Source organism: Pinus tabuliformis, chromosome 3_2 (genome assembly GCF_031772625.1).
Source record: "Pinus tabuliformis cultivar Carrire ecotype Pingquan chromosome 3_2, CPIR1, whole genome shotgun sequence".
Lineage (NCBI taxonomy): Eukaryota > Viridiplantae > Streptophyta > Pinopsida > Pinales > Pinaceae > Pinus > Pinus tabuliformis.
Genome location: NC_142302.1, coordinates 608,084,389 through 608,100,012, shown reverse-complemented (window position 1 = coordinate 608,100,012; position 15,624 = coordinate 608,084,389). Strand labels below are relative to the sequence as shown.

At 37.2% G+C, this 15,624-nt stretch overlaps 1 protein-coding gene across 4 annotated transcripts in view; it reads left to right on the top strand.

The window, feature by feature from the left end:
• Positions 1–15,624, top strand: part of LOC149182083 (uncharacterized) — a 355,894-nt gene that overhangs the window by 236,269 nt on the left and 104,001 nt on the right. For all 4 annotated transcript variants that reach the window (XM_089416738.1, XM_089416740.1, XM_089416741.1 and 1 more), the window contains 5 exons: positions 4,597–4,823; positions 4,923–5,038; positions 5,206–5,248; positions 5,404–5,495; positions 6,779–6,827. In XM_089416738.1, the coding sequence (XP_089272864.1) occupies positions 4,597–4,823; positions 4,923–5,038; positions 5,206–5,248; positions 5,404–5,495; positions 6,779–6,827 (527 nt within the window). The remainder of the gene's footprint in view (positions 1–4,596; positions 4,824–4,922; positions 5,039–5,205; positions 5,249–5,403; positions 5,496–6,778; positions 6,828–15,624) is intronic.

The following is a 15,624-nucleotide window of genomic DNA, read 5'->3' as shown; positions in this document are numbered from 1 at the left end:
TTTATGTTCACTGAGGCATAAATTGAATCTTGGGAGAAGTCCTTGATATTTATCCTGAACCAGACCTTTGAGAGCAGACTTGACTGTAGCAGACCTTAATATCAGAAGGCTGCAGCAGAGATTGGTGCATGTCTAAGTGTTAAATTAGAAGCATTGAAGCAACCATCTGATGAATTTTTGGGGCAGGCTTTGACAAGTTTGAAGCAGAACTTGAAGACAATTGGAGAAGTACTTGAAGTTGTCTTTTCAAAAGATCCTTGAAGTAATTCTTGGAGTCACTCTTAAGCAGGCATTGAATGCATTCTTGAGCAGACTTTGAAGTCATGCTTGGAGCAACTGTTTGGAGGTATGAACTAGATCTTGTTTGTTGCATTAGAGGATATAATTACTGTGGCAAACTTACTGGAGCTGTACCTAAAGTTGAATATGTTCAATCTGAGATAACAATGATTGTATCTTGTTGTCTTTGGATCATTGTCCCTAGAACGAAGCCCAGGAAGATTTTATTTTATCTTTTATTCTACAGGGCGACAGGGTGGTGCTAGGAAAGGAAGATGTAGCTTCCTTAGAGAGGTTGTCACCTCCTTCCAGTGGATGTTCATAAACCAGGGGTTGTAGCTCCTTCCAGTAATGGTTGGTAAATTTAACCTTCAAGGTCAAAGTTTACCGATTTTCAAGATAATTCGAACATGCCCATTCTTGTACGCCGAATTTTAAATAGAATTGAATGTGAACTCTAAACTGAACTGATTAGGAAAAAAATGAACTGATTTACCATATTTATCTATTTTCTTTATCATATTTATTTATTTTTGTTATTTATTTATATTGAATGACTTTTATTATATGTATTTTAAAAATTTTAAATTTAAAAGTTGTCAATTCTAATCCCGAATTTTATGATCAAAATTTTGAAAGGTTGAACTTTTAATGAATATTAAGCTTGTTGAACTCGAACATGAACTCGGACCAGGTGATGGGCTGTTTGACACATGGTCAAAGGTCAAACATTTTTCTGCTTTGTTTGTGTAGCCTCTTCTTTTTCACAGGTGTGAGGAGGTTGGCACCCTCCTCCAGGGTGCATCCGTGTGGATTTGGTTGAGCATTGATCACTTCATTGTTGTTCACTCCATTGCACAAGTTTTAAGGAATTGTAACCACCTTGGATCCTATTTATTTATTAAGGAGGTGAATGCACATTGGAGAAAGAGCCTATGAAGGCAGATTTGTTTGCGCAGGTTTGCATGGTGACACTTGTCCTTGTCCCTAATATGCTTGTGATTCTACTTCTGGCTATTCCTTTGTCTGCAAGTTCAAACCTAATAACATTTTTATTTCTTGTGTGTTTTTTATCATGATAATTTATAATTTATTATCCTCATGATAAATTTCAGGGAATAAATTGGGAGGCTCCAAATATTGTACCTATTGTAATATATAAACAATTATGTCTATATATATGAGATTGATATGCTCACAGATTTGCACAGAGCTTATTATGTAATTTCTAATTTATTATCCTCATGATAAATTTCAGGGAGTAAATTGGGAGGCTCTGAAATATTGTATCTATTGTAATATATAAACAATTATGTCTATATATATGAGATTGATATGCCCAGAGATTTGCACAGAACTTATTATGTATATATATATATATATATATATATTCTCACACACTTGCATGGAGCTGATTATGTAATCCCTTGCATATGGATGCATGTGAAATTGTGAATATGAAGGTAAATGCATAATAATCTCCATGTAGGGGAGTTGAAGTTGTGGAAGCTTTGGAACTCATAGGAAACATTTCAGGAGGTCAAAGCAATTGCGGGAGCTTGGCTGAAGGTTTTGATTGTGGGGGTATAATGTTCCCATTGTGATTTTGTGTGTTCTTAATGCATGCAGTTCAAATCACCAGTGTTTTAGCAAATTTTTATGCTAGGTTACAATGTCATTTTCGTCCAAGTTGGCCTACAAACTGTGGATTATGATGAATGTACCAATGTTGCAGGAACCATCCCGCCCCCAAAGGATCTGGAGGCAGAACCGTGTCCCGTACGGATCCGCCACCGATCCTTCGACGGAACTGCGAATCCGCAGTTCTGCCTTTTTTTGGCGATTCCTGCAAAATTGGATCCGTGGGGGCTCGATCCGTGGATCTGGAAAGGATCGGGTGCGAATATGTGGAGGTTTGGGCGTGTATCCACTGCGGATCGCGAGCGGATCTAAGAGAAGGTGGATGGTTCACATGGTTCCACGAGGCTTTTTTTTTCTTTTTTTTTTTGGAAATTTCAAACTGTTATGTGAGGAACTACTCTTTCCGAATACTCCCCAAGGTGCCCCTTGATGCTCCGTAGATGCTCCTTAATGGTAATATTAAATTCTTAAAATAAAAGTGACATTTTCCTTTATCTTTCATTTCCATACTTTTACTTAAATTTTTAACATTACCATGAAATGACTCAAGGTGCTTGAGAGTGATTCCAACCTCATCAGACTTCATATGGAGAAAATAGAATTTCATATCCGATTAAAAATTCAATAGACTTAACAGTTTTCAGGATCAATGGGATTGTGGCGTATCATTGGATTATATCATGTATGAGGGCATGCGATTAGCATTTAATCAAGAGCTCCAAGCCCTATATGTACCCCATTGTTGGTATTGTTGATTGTTGAACTCCTTTGTCATGGCCTTAGCAATTTTGTACCCTTCACTCAAGTCAAAATCATTGATCAGGCATGTTAAGCTTTCTCTACCATATTATAAGGCTTGGATTAAGCTATTTGATCAAAATTATGCAATGTTGACTAATATCCCTATAGAATTGAAGTAGAGGCAAAGACTAGACAAGAGAAGATGAATCTTGATTCTAGATGGCTGATGCTGGAATAATTAATTATCGATGTACAATGGATGCCATATCTTTCTTGATTTATGTAAAAATATGCATGTTTTCATGTCTTCTACAACTAATTTGGCATTTCCCAAAAATCTAGCAAGCGAAGCGTCTCAGAAGCATCTACTATATATATATATAGTAGACAATTCCGAGACGCTTCACTTGCTAGATTTTTGGGAAATGACACTTCCGCATCCCTGCTTCCAAAAAACGTCCCCACTTCATGCAATATTGGAATGGACCCTATGAATCTGTGTGTATACGTGTGTGTCATTGGGTATTAAGTGCTTCATTTTAATGGTCAAGACTCAACACATCTCAGGTTTATTGATTACTTTCTTATTCATCCTTTCCTTTTGGTTTGTTCTCAGCGGACCCATGTCAATTTGCATTTTAAAGAGTTGAGAGCAATTTTAAAATTTGTTTACATACTGGTTTATTTTGGCTTTTGCTTCTTGATTTGCTCAAAGTTCATCGCCGTTTAAAAAGTATAGAAAACATATCAGACACTGAAAGGGTCACTTATACCGATTGATCAATTATGTATTATTATACTAATATTTATACACAATTTCATAAAAATGATAGGTTTATGCATATTAATATTAGTAGGTATGAATGGTCACACATGTTTTAAGAGCATCAGGCATCTTACTGATTTGCCCAACTCCCCTATTTTGTTGTATTTTTTAATGTGTTTTATTTTCTGCTCCCAACCTGCCATGTTTTGCAATTTTGAGTGAAACTTCTAGTCGTACTGGACACCATACTCATGTGGTAAATGTATATGTGTTCTAGAAATTTGTGCAACTTACACAAATTTTCCCTTAAAGCATGCTTTTCAAGTTTGTCCTTAGTCTGTCAGTGTCTTCATGGGGAGTGTTTGGTTGCTTTCTTTAAGGAAGGATTCTCCTGTCATACACACTGACATAAGGAGAAACTAAAAGTAATCAATTTTGAAATAGTAACAAACCTTGTGAATTGTTTTACAGAGACTGATTTCTGTGTCGGACAGTTAGTGACAGTACCTTTGAAGCACAATCTCAAGCGAATGGGCCTGTACTCAGCTCAATGTTTCCTAGTGATGAAGAACAAATTTCTGCCAAAGTTCATCCCCGTTTATAAAAAATATGTTAACGACTATTGAAAGTAAAGAATTTATTTTTCAAACTTATAAAGGTACTTTGATTGGTCAAATTATGTGTTAATTATATTTATATTATACACATTTCATAATAATAGGAGATTTATGGATATTAATATTAGTAGGTATGGTCACACATGTTTTAAGAGCGTCAGAGAGCTTCCAAATGTGCCCAACTGCACCATTTTTTCCTTTTTTTTCAAACATTAAATTTTTAATGCATATTGTTTGCTGTTCCCAACCTGCGTTTTTTTGCATATTTGGGTGAATTCAAGTTGTGCCGGACAGCCATCCCCATGTTGTGCACGTACCTGTGTTCTAAATTTTTTTGTAACTTATACAAGGTTTTCCCTTAAAGCATGTTGTTAGAGTTGGTGCTTAGTCTGTCTTCATGGGGAGTGTTTGGTTGCTTTCTTTAAGGAGCGATTCTCCTGTCATAGACACTGGCAGAAGGGGAAAGTAAAATTGTAACAAATTTTGAAAATGTACTAAACCTTATGAAATGTTTTCAAGAGACTGATTTCTGCATCTAACACTTAATGGCAGTACCTTTGAACCACAATCTCAAGCCAACGGGCCTGTACACAGCTCAATGTTTCCTAGTGATGAGGAAAATACTGTACATGCAGCAGTAAATGATCCTTCCAGTGACATTGAGGTGGAAGAGTCTTGGCCTGGACACTTGAGGGACAAAGATCAGACGCCGAGAGATACTGCACAACATTCTCCTCATTTGCCACCACTACCAGAGGAGCATTCTTCCATTTCAGAAGGTAATGAAAATGCTATTACAGTTTTTTCGGTCTTACATTTTCTATATTGATCAGTCCGTATTGGGATTCTTATTTTTCTTTTGAGACATGCATTTGCAGAAGATGATCCGCTTCCTGCAATAGAAAATTTCCAAATTGTTGGTGATGCTGTACCAGGGAATACATTACAAGCATGTGGAATTTCTGTCAATGGAACTTCTCTTTGTGTTTTTCAGGTCTGATTGATTAAACACTAACTTGTTCATGTTCATGTAATGCCCCTATTTGAAATTACCATTCATTTAGATGATTTGTTTGAGCCAAAGATTGCAACAATTTGTTTGATTGGTGTATGTTTTTGTAGACTGTTATTACTGGCTAACTTTATTGTTGTCATTCTTAGTGGGTTCGTCACTTACAAGATGGCACTGTGCACTACATTGAGGGTAGGCATCAAGATATTGCCATTATAATATGCTTGTTGATATCCTAGGATTTGCACACTGAAAGGAATTCAATTTATAGATATTCTTTGTGGATAGAATGATTGGGTTGCTACTGGATGCTTATTAACTAGAATGTTGGTTATCTGTTAGAACAGGGGCAGCTCAACCTGAATATACAATTACGGCAGATGATGTTGAAGCATGGATTGCCATTGAATGCGTTCCAATGGATGAGAGAAGTCGAAAGGTGTTGTTACAATTGTTTAAAGTCCTGTGCTCTAGATGTTGCATAAAGATGACTGCACTTTGTATTCATGGTTACTAATTGGAGTTCCTTTGCTGTTTGTCTGAGATAGAAAAGACATTGAAATAGTTGTGACAAGCAACATGCGATACAAAGCTTCAAAATATATTTGAAGACCAGTAAAATGTTTTGAAATTTCAAAATCATATTAATTAGAGTAAAGCACAAGAAATAGCGAGCTTAAAGTAAAACAATACTCCAAAGTCTAAAATAAATTTGTGCAAAACAACCACTAAAGGACTTTTGACCGCTGACTTGATGTTTTCATAGTCTATAAAGCTTCATTTTAATCTGGGGATTAGTTATGGTAGATTAACCAAGGAGTTTGAAGCAGTTGAAAATGTCTTTTTGTGCAACAATGGACATTGCATACCATTGTGCCCTATCTATACATATATCATATTGATGCACTGATGATTTTAGATTGTTGTCACATGTAGTAACCCATTTCTACGTTCAGTTTTCACTTAATAACTTAGGTGGGGGATATATTTCACACTGCAGTATTGATTTTGTTGAAAATATCCAAGATGTTGGGACTTGAACACTTTGAGTGTCTTCAAAATGTCTCTTCATTTTATATTGATCTAAATTAACATGATAAAGCACAGCAAGTTAAATTTCTTGAATCAGTTTTACTATCAATGACCCATTGACCTGGTATTTACCGGTATTTGGTATCATGTTTGGACTGACTATCTGTTCATTCTAGACTCTAATGTATAAATTATTAGTATTTTTTTTTGAACTTTGAACATTTTAAATGTAGACAAGAGAATTCCCATTTAAAAAGTAGTTATGTTTCCTATGTTTCAAAACATCTCATTAGATTTATTTTATGAGAAGTGATTGTAACTTAATATTTTGCAATCACTCTTATCATTAACATCAAATTGATAGAAAGTTTGAACTAAATTTATTTTTGGATATGGGAGAGAGCAAATCATCCTGATAAATGATGCTGTAAAGAAAATAGATGTAAATCAAAATAAAAAATTATATGCCTGTTAATAAGTTATTAATAGGCTGTGATTGAGAGCCATCATGATCTAAGTTGTAAAGAGGTTTGTAATTTAACATAGACTTGCGGAATGATCTACTGGATGAAAGTGGTGAAGTATCTGATGTAAATTGAAGAATAGATATTTTGTATGAACAATCATCATGTCTAGCTTATTAACCAGAATTTACATTCTTTGCTATTGATGGGGTTTTGTTCTGTGCAGGGCAAGCTAGTCAAGGTTTTTGCAAATGAGCCAAACAAAATAACTTGTGGTAAGCTTGGTTATCTTTAGAAACTTTTGGACCTTGGTCAACTTATTTCTGCATGAAGTAATTAGAGTTCAAGAGTCTTGTATTCTTTATTATATCATATGCTCTTAATTGCTACTATGTTCTTAAGATCAATTGGTAATCCATTTTTTAATATATGAACTCAATTTTCTTATGAAAGAAGCATATGATATTATAGTAACAATATGTCATGAACATAAACAATTAGCATATTGAACAGACATGTCCTAAAGGACAAGGCTATTTGTGAAGGGACACCTTGCCTAGTATATAAGCAGGGCCCTCATTTGTAACCAACATATCATATCACTTGTACATTTAACATTTATATATATATATATATATTAATATTTATCCTATTATGGATAATTACATATTCCGGATGTTCCGAGTATTTTTCAGTATACGAACTTTGTTCATTACATTGGTATTAGGGCCTCGTTCTCTGATCTTGGCCATTGGCCAAGCTTTTGTCGCACACTTAAAGATTTTGGAGTTTCTCCAACTAGACAATCAATCTGATTTCGGCCTTTGGCCACTAGAAGTTGAAGTTGACTTTTGGTCATTACATAAAAAATTCTCTCTCTCTCTCTCTCTCTATATATATATATATGCACATAAGAAAAAAGAAGAAATAGAATAAAAAAAATATAAAAAAGAAGTCAACAGAAGCAGCAAAACAACCACCATAGCTATGCATGTGAGCTATCCGTAAGCGATACACCAAGTACGCAGAATAGGGTAATTGTATCAAAAGAGCTGTGACCCTCGATTCAACTTCCAGTTCGTGATTACAGCTTCACGAGAACTTGTGAGCATAGGAATCCAGGTAACCATTGTTGTAGCTTCCATCTCATGATTAAACCTTTGTGAAAGTTCGTGAGCACAGGAATCTAGGAACAAATAGTATAACCACAGATGTCTTGAAATAAAATCGCGCTAGGGTTGTATTGTGTAGCCGTTGTTGTATACCCAATCTGCTTGAAAACTCATTGGACTAGCTGGAAACCACCTCGACCATTATTAATGTGATTACTGGGACTATAAAGAAAAAGTCCCTGCTGTGTATCGAGATGGCTGGTCACGTTGAGTTATATAAGACTCCATTGTAAGCGTTGCAAGCTTCTATAAAATTAATTAGTCATTTAATTAATCAAGCTGTTGTTGTCGACATAGAATGTGAAAACTTTTGAAAGATATCAAATAAAGTTTTTTAAAGTTTGAGGAAGAAAGGTACTTTCAATATTCAATTTAATTAAGGTTTCCAAAATTCTTATTTAAATTTTAAAAAAGGCCAAAATCGAAACAAAGTGTATAGGTTCAAGTGAATAATTAAGGAGTTAAAAAAAGTCAAGAAAAAACAGAAAGATGCATTCCATAAGGAATCTTGGTCTCTTTTAAAAATGTCATTTTTGTTTATAGCAATATTTTAATTGTCGAGAGTCATTTAGAAATCAAAATGTCATCTTCGAAAAATGTTACAAAACTTTTACTTTTGTTGAATATTGAAGTGACACACAAAAACAATCGTCAGAAATAGATATGGAGTTTCATGAAGGGATAAAACAATTAATAGCGACACTTGAGTGGCAAAAGGCTGATTTTAAGAAAGAACTCGTGACTCAAGAATTGAAAAAAAAAGAATCCATCTTGCAAGTTCAACACCAACATCACTCCCACAAGACAATGTAATCAAGTGTCTCTAGAAATTGCAGTTGGAAGATCAAGAAACTTCACATATTAAAAATTGGAAGACAAAATAGCCAAACTTCAACAATACGATAAGGCATCACAACATAAATATAAAGATTGCGAGGATATGCATTATAAGAAAATAATAAAAAAAGCCGAAGAAATTTCTTGCCTCAGGGACTAGAGTGTATAATTACTTGCACAAGTCAAGAAGGATAAGAGCACAAAGAAAGAACTCAAGAAGCACCTATTAGAACAAGAAGAGGAAAATTTATGCTTAAAGAACCTTAATCAAAGGTTATTAACTTATTTGAATTTTGAACTAATCAAAGATTCAAAAGTTTAAAAGATGAGGAGAAGGACACTAAGAATAAAGTCAACAATTCAGAAAGCGAAGAATTTTCATGATAATATTTCATTTTGGAAGGCTTACAATTGCAACATTCCACTGAAAATTGATTTGGGATGGTTAGATCATTTCACAGTATGACAATTTTTTACCACACTCACAAGTTCATGTCATCTTGCATCATTGAAGATGACAACTCCAAGGTGTTATTTTTTCTAGGGCACATAAGCTAGAAAAATAATTTCCTTCAACATGTGACTACTTCCAATAATAAGTTAGCATTAATAATATTTAATATGATTAAGCAATTACACAAAAGAAAATTTCAACCATAGAACATGAAAGAGTAGTAAAGATAACCATGAGACAATAAGACAAGAGACACAAAAAATTTAGGCCCGAGGCCAAGGCAAAACCCACAAGGGGAAAACCCAAAGGATTCTTTCCTTACAAGTGAGAGAGTTTCAGAATCATCAATACATAAGAAATAACCATAGAAAGTTAATAGCCAAAATAGTAACCAAGAACCAAGATCAAATGTTAAGCCAAGTGCATTGCCTCCTTCAGATTTTCGACCCTCCTTATTCTCCTTCTGAAATTCGCAAGATCAGGGAGAATCAAGACAAAGTTGATGTGTGAAATGAGGAGGAAGGCTCTCCTTTATATAGACTTTTGAAGGGGGTCGAATGGGTGCCTCTTGGGGGCCTAGTTGACCTAAAATAATAAGAGGTCGACTTGAATATATTTTGGAGGTAAAATGTAAATTCAAATTTTAAGATTCTTCACGTGAAGAAAATATTGACAATGGCTACTATATTTCCAACACTCCCTGTTAACCAGGGAGGTATTTTTCATTCTCTTGCAAGATCAATCTTCCTGACCTGTTCATAAGTCTCAGAGCACACAGCCCAAGGAAGAGATCACAAATGCAAGTCTCTCTCTCTCTCTCTCTCTCTGAGGATCAATCTCTTGGACCAATCCGTAGGTCTCACAACACAGCCTAAGTGAGAGATCATTAGACTCATACGTCATCCAACTCATCTCAATGCATCTCCCTGACCACAAGGTCTCACAACACACAACTTAAGGGAGGTATCATCCTCTCAATGCATCTCCCCAACCACTAGGTCTCACAACACACAACCTAAGGGTGGAATCACCATCTCAATGCATCTCCCCAACCACAAAGTGTCACAACACATAGCCTAAGGGAGGAATCACCATCTAAATGCACCTCCCCGACCACAAGATCTCACAACACACAACCTAAGTGAGTGGCAATCTCCCCTACCAATCCATTGGTCTCACAACTGCAACCTAAGGAAGATTCATGTTGCTATGTAATTAATGCTCCCTATCCAAAGGGATTCTTACCCATTCCAGTTTCTTCACATAAACATCAACAACCAACTCAACAATAAAAAAGTGGCCATGGTGGATTTTATCAAATTCCAGCAACATCATTTAGTTATTCATTCAGCTTTAGTCGAGGCTTCTCATAGAAGCAATCATCAACAACAATGGTTGAATCCAACAAACAACAAGTGGCTTCTTACAAAAGCAAATATCAACAACCTGCTATCCAGCACAAGGTCAAATAGATCAACAACCAACTTCACAAATCAACTACATTTTTAGCTTCATTTGTGCTACATGGAGCAAGACCATCCATGTCATTCAGATCAACACAACACATAGAATAAGTTCAGTCCATATAGAGTCAAAAATTCCATGCATCACATGGTTCATTTAGCCAATTAGAGGGATTCATAAAATCAACAACAGAGTCTTGCAACTTCTTCATATTTTCCTCAAGAAAGTGTCCAAGGACTCGCAGTCCATTATCTCACAACCTCAACAGGGATTTCGCTAGGTTCGTACCATACTTTCAATCTTTCAATGATCTCCCTCTTACACTAGATGAAGAGGACCTCAACCCTTGTCAGAAACACATATAACAGAAAAGTCACAGGGTCTTCCTTGGCAGATTTTGATCAGCATTAATATTCAAGACTTCAAACTATCTCGCTTCTTTACATCATGGATCAAAACATGCTTCAATCAAGCTGATCTTGTCTACTCGCTTTGAGTCCAAAGCTGATCCAATCACGAGTCTTCTTGTCACTTTGTTCATCCATATTTTCAACGATTTCTATAGCCTTGACATACTTCGTCATGTTCCCGCAATCCTCACTAGGAGGCCATGGAAGAACAAATACAACCATGCAGGTCATACAAGGACAAGAGACTCATAATGAAACAACAAACAAGAAAATACTTATCTCTTGAGAATGTGTCAGCTCCCTCTTGATGTTATCCTTCTTAGATCCCGTCAACTTTGTCCACATCATCAAAGGAGATAACATCGTTCACATTATCAAGGAGTTGACCTTGTCCACATCATCATCAAGGAGTCCACAAGGAGTCCACATCATCAAGGAATCTACATTATTAAGGAGTCAATATCATCAGGGAGTCCACATCACCAAGGAATCCACATTATCAAGGAGTCCACATCATCAAGGAGTTCACATCATCCACATTATTAAGGAGTTAGGGTTTATTCGTTCGAACAAACAATCAACTCTAGGATTGGTCCATAAGCCTTAGATTTTCTTCTCCAAACCCTACTGAGGGCTTACAAACCATAACAATCCAATGTCAGTAATGATTAAAACAATAAAAGAAATACAAGATACTTATCTTTTGGGATCATGTCAGCTCCCTCTTGATCTTTAGTTTTCCTGGACCCAACTTGCAAATCAACTTCATTGTGAGGATGTCACATCTTCTAGGATCTAGGATATCTTATTTGAAGTGAAACCAATCAATTCATAAGCCCAAGGCTTTTTCAACCGTTTTTTTCTCAATGGGGTTAACGACTATTTTGCTAGGGTTTGCAATTTGTATTACGAGGGCTTTAACTTCAACCATAATCAATTTACCAACCCACTCAATCTTGCAATCATTTGCCAACTTCATCATTCTTGGTATCGGACCTAGAGAATTGCCAATAAGCCCTAGGATATTTTGTTTCAAATCCTTACTAGATTCAAAATATTTCAATCTTCCAGACCTAGGATTGTCATTAAATTTCAAATCCGTCATTAATAAATTTGATCAGACTTTTGATTTTGAAGAGGAGCTTCATCCTTTTATCATATCTTCTTATCTTTGCATTCGATATGCAATGTTCCTTAAATCAAGAAGTTCACAATTGTAACAACAACATTGGTCCCTGCAATGAATTTCATCATTCAAGTCTAGGCTTATTCATCCCATTGCTTAGATATATAGGACTTCTTCTAGAGGACTTTAGGAAATATCTGAGAAATTTCAAAGCAGCATTCTGAAATTATTTTGCAGACTTGCAACTGAGCCACCTACATTGTTTGATAATAGAGCCCATCATAATATGTTTATGCCATTAGACTTTAATACAACTTCTATTCCTTTTTCATAAAGGCCATGTTACCCACCACTAGTGGTGACCCCATAGGAGAAATTTCCTCCTAGATTTGTCTCTAACTGGCAGTCAACGACCCCTTGTAGCCACTTGATAGCTTTGATGTGCTACTTTTCTCCGCCACCTAAGCCAACTGTTGTGTATCCTCACTCATTTGTCATGAATCGTATGTTTGAAGGTGGGCCATCCAACCCTGAAGGTATGATTTTTCATTATGTAATTGGTTGTTTATGCTTGTTTTTCTTGGGCACACTTGAGAATGGATTATTGGGTTACTTGGAAGAAGGAAGGGTTTTGACTGTACTCTTGTTCCCTTACCTCAACTAGGGGGTTAATCTTGAATCCTAGTCTCGTGGGATCTCCTTTATTGACTATTAGCTTTAGGAGTGGCATACATGGGAAACTCGGATTGTGGTTGCGTGGTTTTGCTTCCCGACACTTTATATTTCACTTAGCTATGCTCATCACGAGCCCTTTTCACATTTTCGCTATCTGGGTTCACATTTGTCCATTGGGTCCACAAGGTGTTAGCTTCCCCTTCCCCTTGTCCACACTTTGGGTCGAGCTTGGAACAATGCCTCAGAGGTTAATGCAACTAAAAAGAAAGACAAAAGCATAATATGGCCACATACAACAGGAAATTTACCACAAAATGCAAAAGATGGCAGGGATAATAGAATTTAGCACATGGGAAAAATCCAAACATGAGCTCTACCCCCTATCATTATGGCCATCACCCTGGTTCCTAGGGCCCCTATGAGTGCCCGTTACATCATTAAGGAACCCATGAATACCCCAAACTTGGTGGACGATGAACTTCCACAGTTTAAGGGGGTAATCACTGTTATATCTTATACATCTTGCTCTTATCCTCTTGAGCCTTGAGCAGTGAAATGAAGAAGAATCAACAAAACGTAAAAGGAAAATGAATAAGGGTGGAAAAACAAAGGTCGGGGTGGCTCATGTACCACAATTGCTGCCTCCCATAGTCATATATGTACCTAAGGTGTGGGCTTTCCTCAACGTAACTACCCTTGTACCATGGCATGTGGCTTGGAGCGTTCCCTTTGTCCCTACTTTGTTCCATCATTATTTCACATGACACCTGCAATTTGAAGGGTGCAACTTGGACTTGTCATTCCCTCATTCCCTTAGAGGTTGAAACACCTAATAGGTCCTAAGGTCCTTCATTAACCTCTCTTATCTAGGAAGGTAACAATAGGATATGTTCAAAGCCCCAAATTTGGAAAGGGAAACCCATTATGAAGTGCCCACTTCTGCCCTTGATCAACAAACTTATTTACTCAATTGCACTAATGAATGATTATATTGGAAGCTGAGGAGACACATTGGATCTTATACATAATTGCAGGTGGGTTTTCATCTTGGACCTGGCCTCCCTATACTGGATCGAAGCCCTACAAAGGATCTCAATGGCATTTGTAGGGTGAGCATTGAGAGCCATGGGCCTCCATCCATGTAGAGCATTGATTGCCACACCATGGGCTACTTTAGCACCACCATTTGCTTGCTTGTGCCCTAGCTATTCAGAGATGATGATGCACTTTAAGCATTTTGCCCAACCGACTACACATTGCACTTGACACTTGGCAGCTGTTCCAGGTCCTAGAGGAGGATTATGTCTTTCCTAGGGAGACATGGCAGGGCATGTGTCATTTTCTAGCCCTCATTGATAGAGCATCGACTTGTTCTTGAGCTAGTTGGAGACCCATGAGACCCATATTGGAGCCCACTGTTAACTTTTATGGTATGTTCTATGCTTGCAACAATTACTTCAATCTTTTATTAGCCCAATAACAATTCCACTTCAGATTCTAATAGAAATCACAATAGATTTCATTAACAATCACTTAGCATTAACTTTAGACCATTATTGACAGTAATTGTAGACAAAACATCATCAACAATATGCATAAGAAGACAAGCCAAAACAATGAACACAGATATTTAGGCTAATGCCAGGGAAAAACCCCACAAGGGGGAAAACCAAACCAAACCTTCTTATTGATTAATATCAAATGTTCAACAAAGAGAGAAGATTTATTTTAGTACAATGATGACCAACCAATATCCAAAACAAGAAGCCTAATCTGATGTGTCAAATACAAGTCCTCCCTAGACTTGTATTTATAGGCATTGGAGGAGGGCTAATTAGCCTCTTAAACCGACCTTAACTTTTGTGTCAGTGATCCAAAAATGGACCCTGGATAAACCTCTAAGTCTAAAAGGCTTCATATAAGAGGTAAAAGGTGCCAAATGGCACAAATCCTTTGTAAATCAGAGGAAACTGAAAGTGCAAGCTGCTCTTAGAAATAGTCTCTTTGCAGAGATCCCTTCATTCCCAATCCAACGCAACTTGAATGTGTGAAAACGGACTTCAAATGGAGAAGTTCTCACAAAAAGAAGCTCCCCTTTGTTCTTTGGGAAGAGGCAAAAATCATTTAAAAATGGGCAAAAGACCCTTATAAGGGAAAATCACATCGCATGAGGCCAAGAGGAGGACTTAAAGTCGTGCGAAAGGCACCCTTGATCAGCGACCTCTGATGATTGGATCGCCGGGTCGGATCACAGGCAGGCAGTGTATACCCAAGGCAAAGGTTGCGGGCCGATGTGATGGTGCGATCGCTGAAATTGGTGGATCGCAATCGGCGATACCACAAGGCAAAGGCGCGACCCCGGGCGATGCGATATCGCGATTGCCGATATCGGCAGATTTCAATCGCAGATACCAGAGGAGCAGCTATAGACATATATATATGCGCGATGCGATTAGCGGACCCGATGGAAATCTAAACGCTATTTCATAAGATTTGAGATCCATCAATTGGCCTTTTTAATGTATTTCCATGTATTTCATTTATTAAATGAAATACAAAGGGAAGCCACAGAGAGGGGCATGGCGACTTGCGATAGCGATTTCAGGCGGACCCGATAGAAATATAAGGCGGAATTCAGGATGTTTGAAGTCTGAAAGACTGTGTTGTGGCGGATTTTCTCGAGTTTGAAGGCATTTCTCTGTGTAACCAGAGAATGGCCGTTTCAGGGATTTCAAAGGCCCGATGCCCTCATCCATCGCAGATTAGGTGGCCGCCTCCCCTGAATGCGTTATGCAATGATTATTTAACGCTAGAAGAAGGATTTGAGCGGGCAGAGGCCGAGAGCCAGATGGCAGTCGAACAGACAATGCGTAGGGAAGCGAAGAGCCATAGAAGGATGATTGCACACAGAGAAACGGCTGGGGTAGCCAAAAA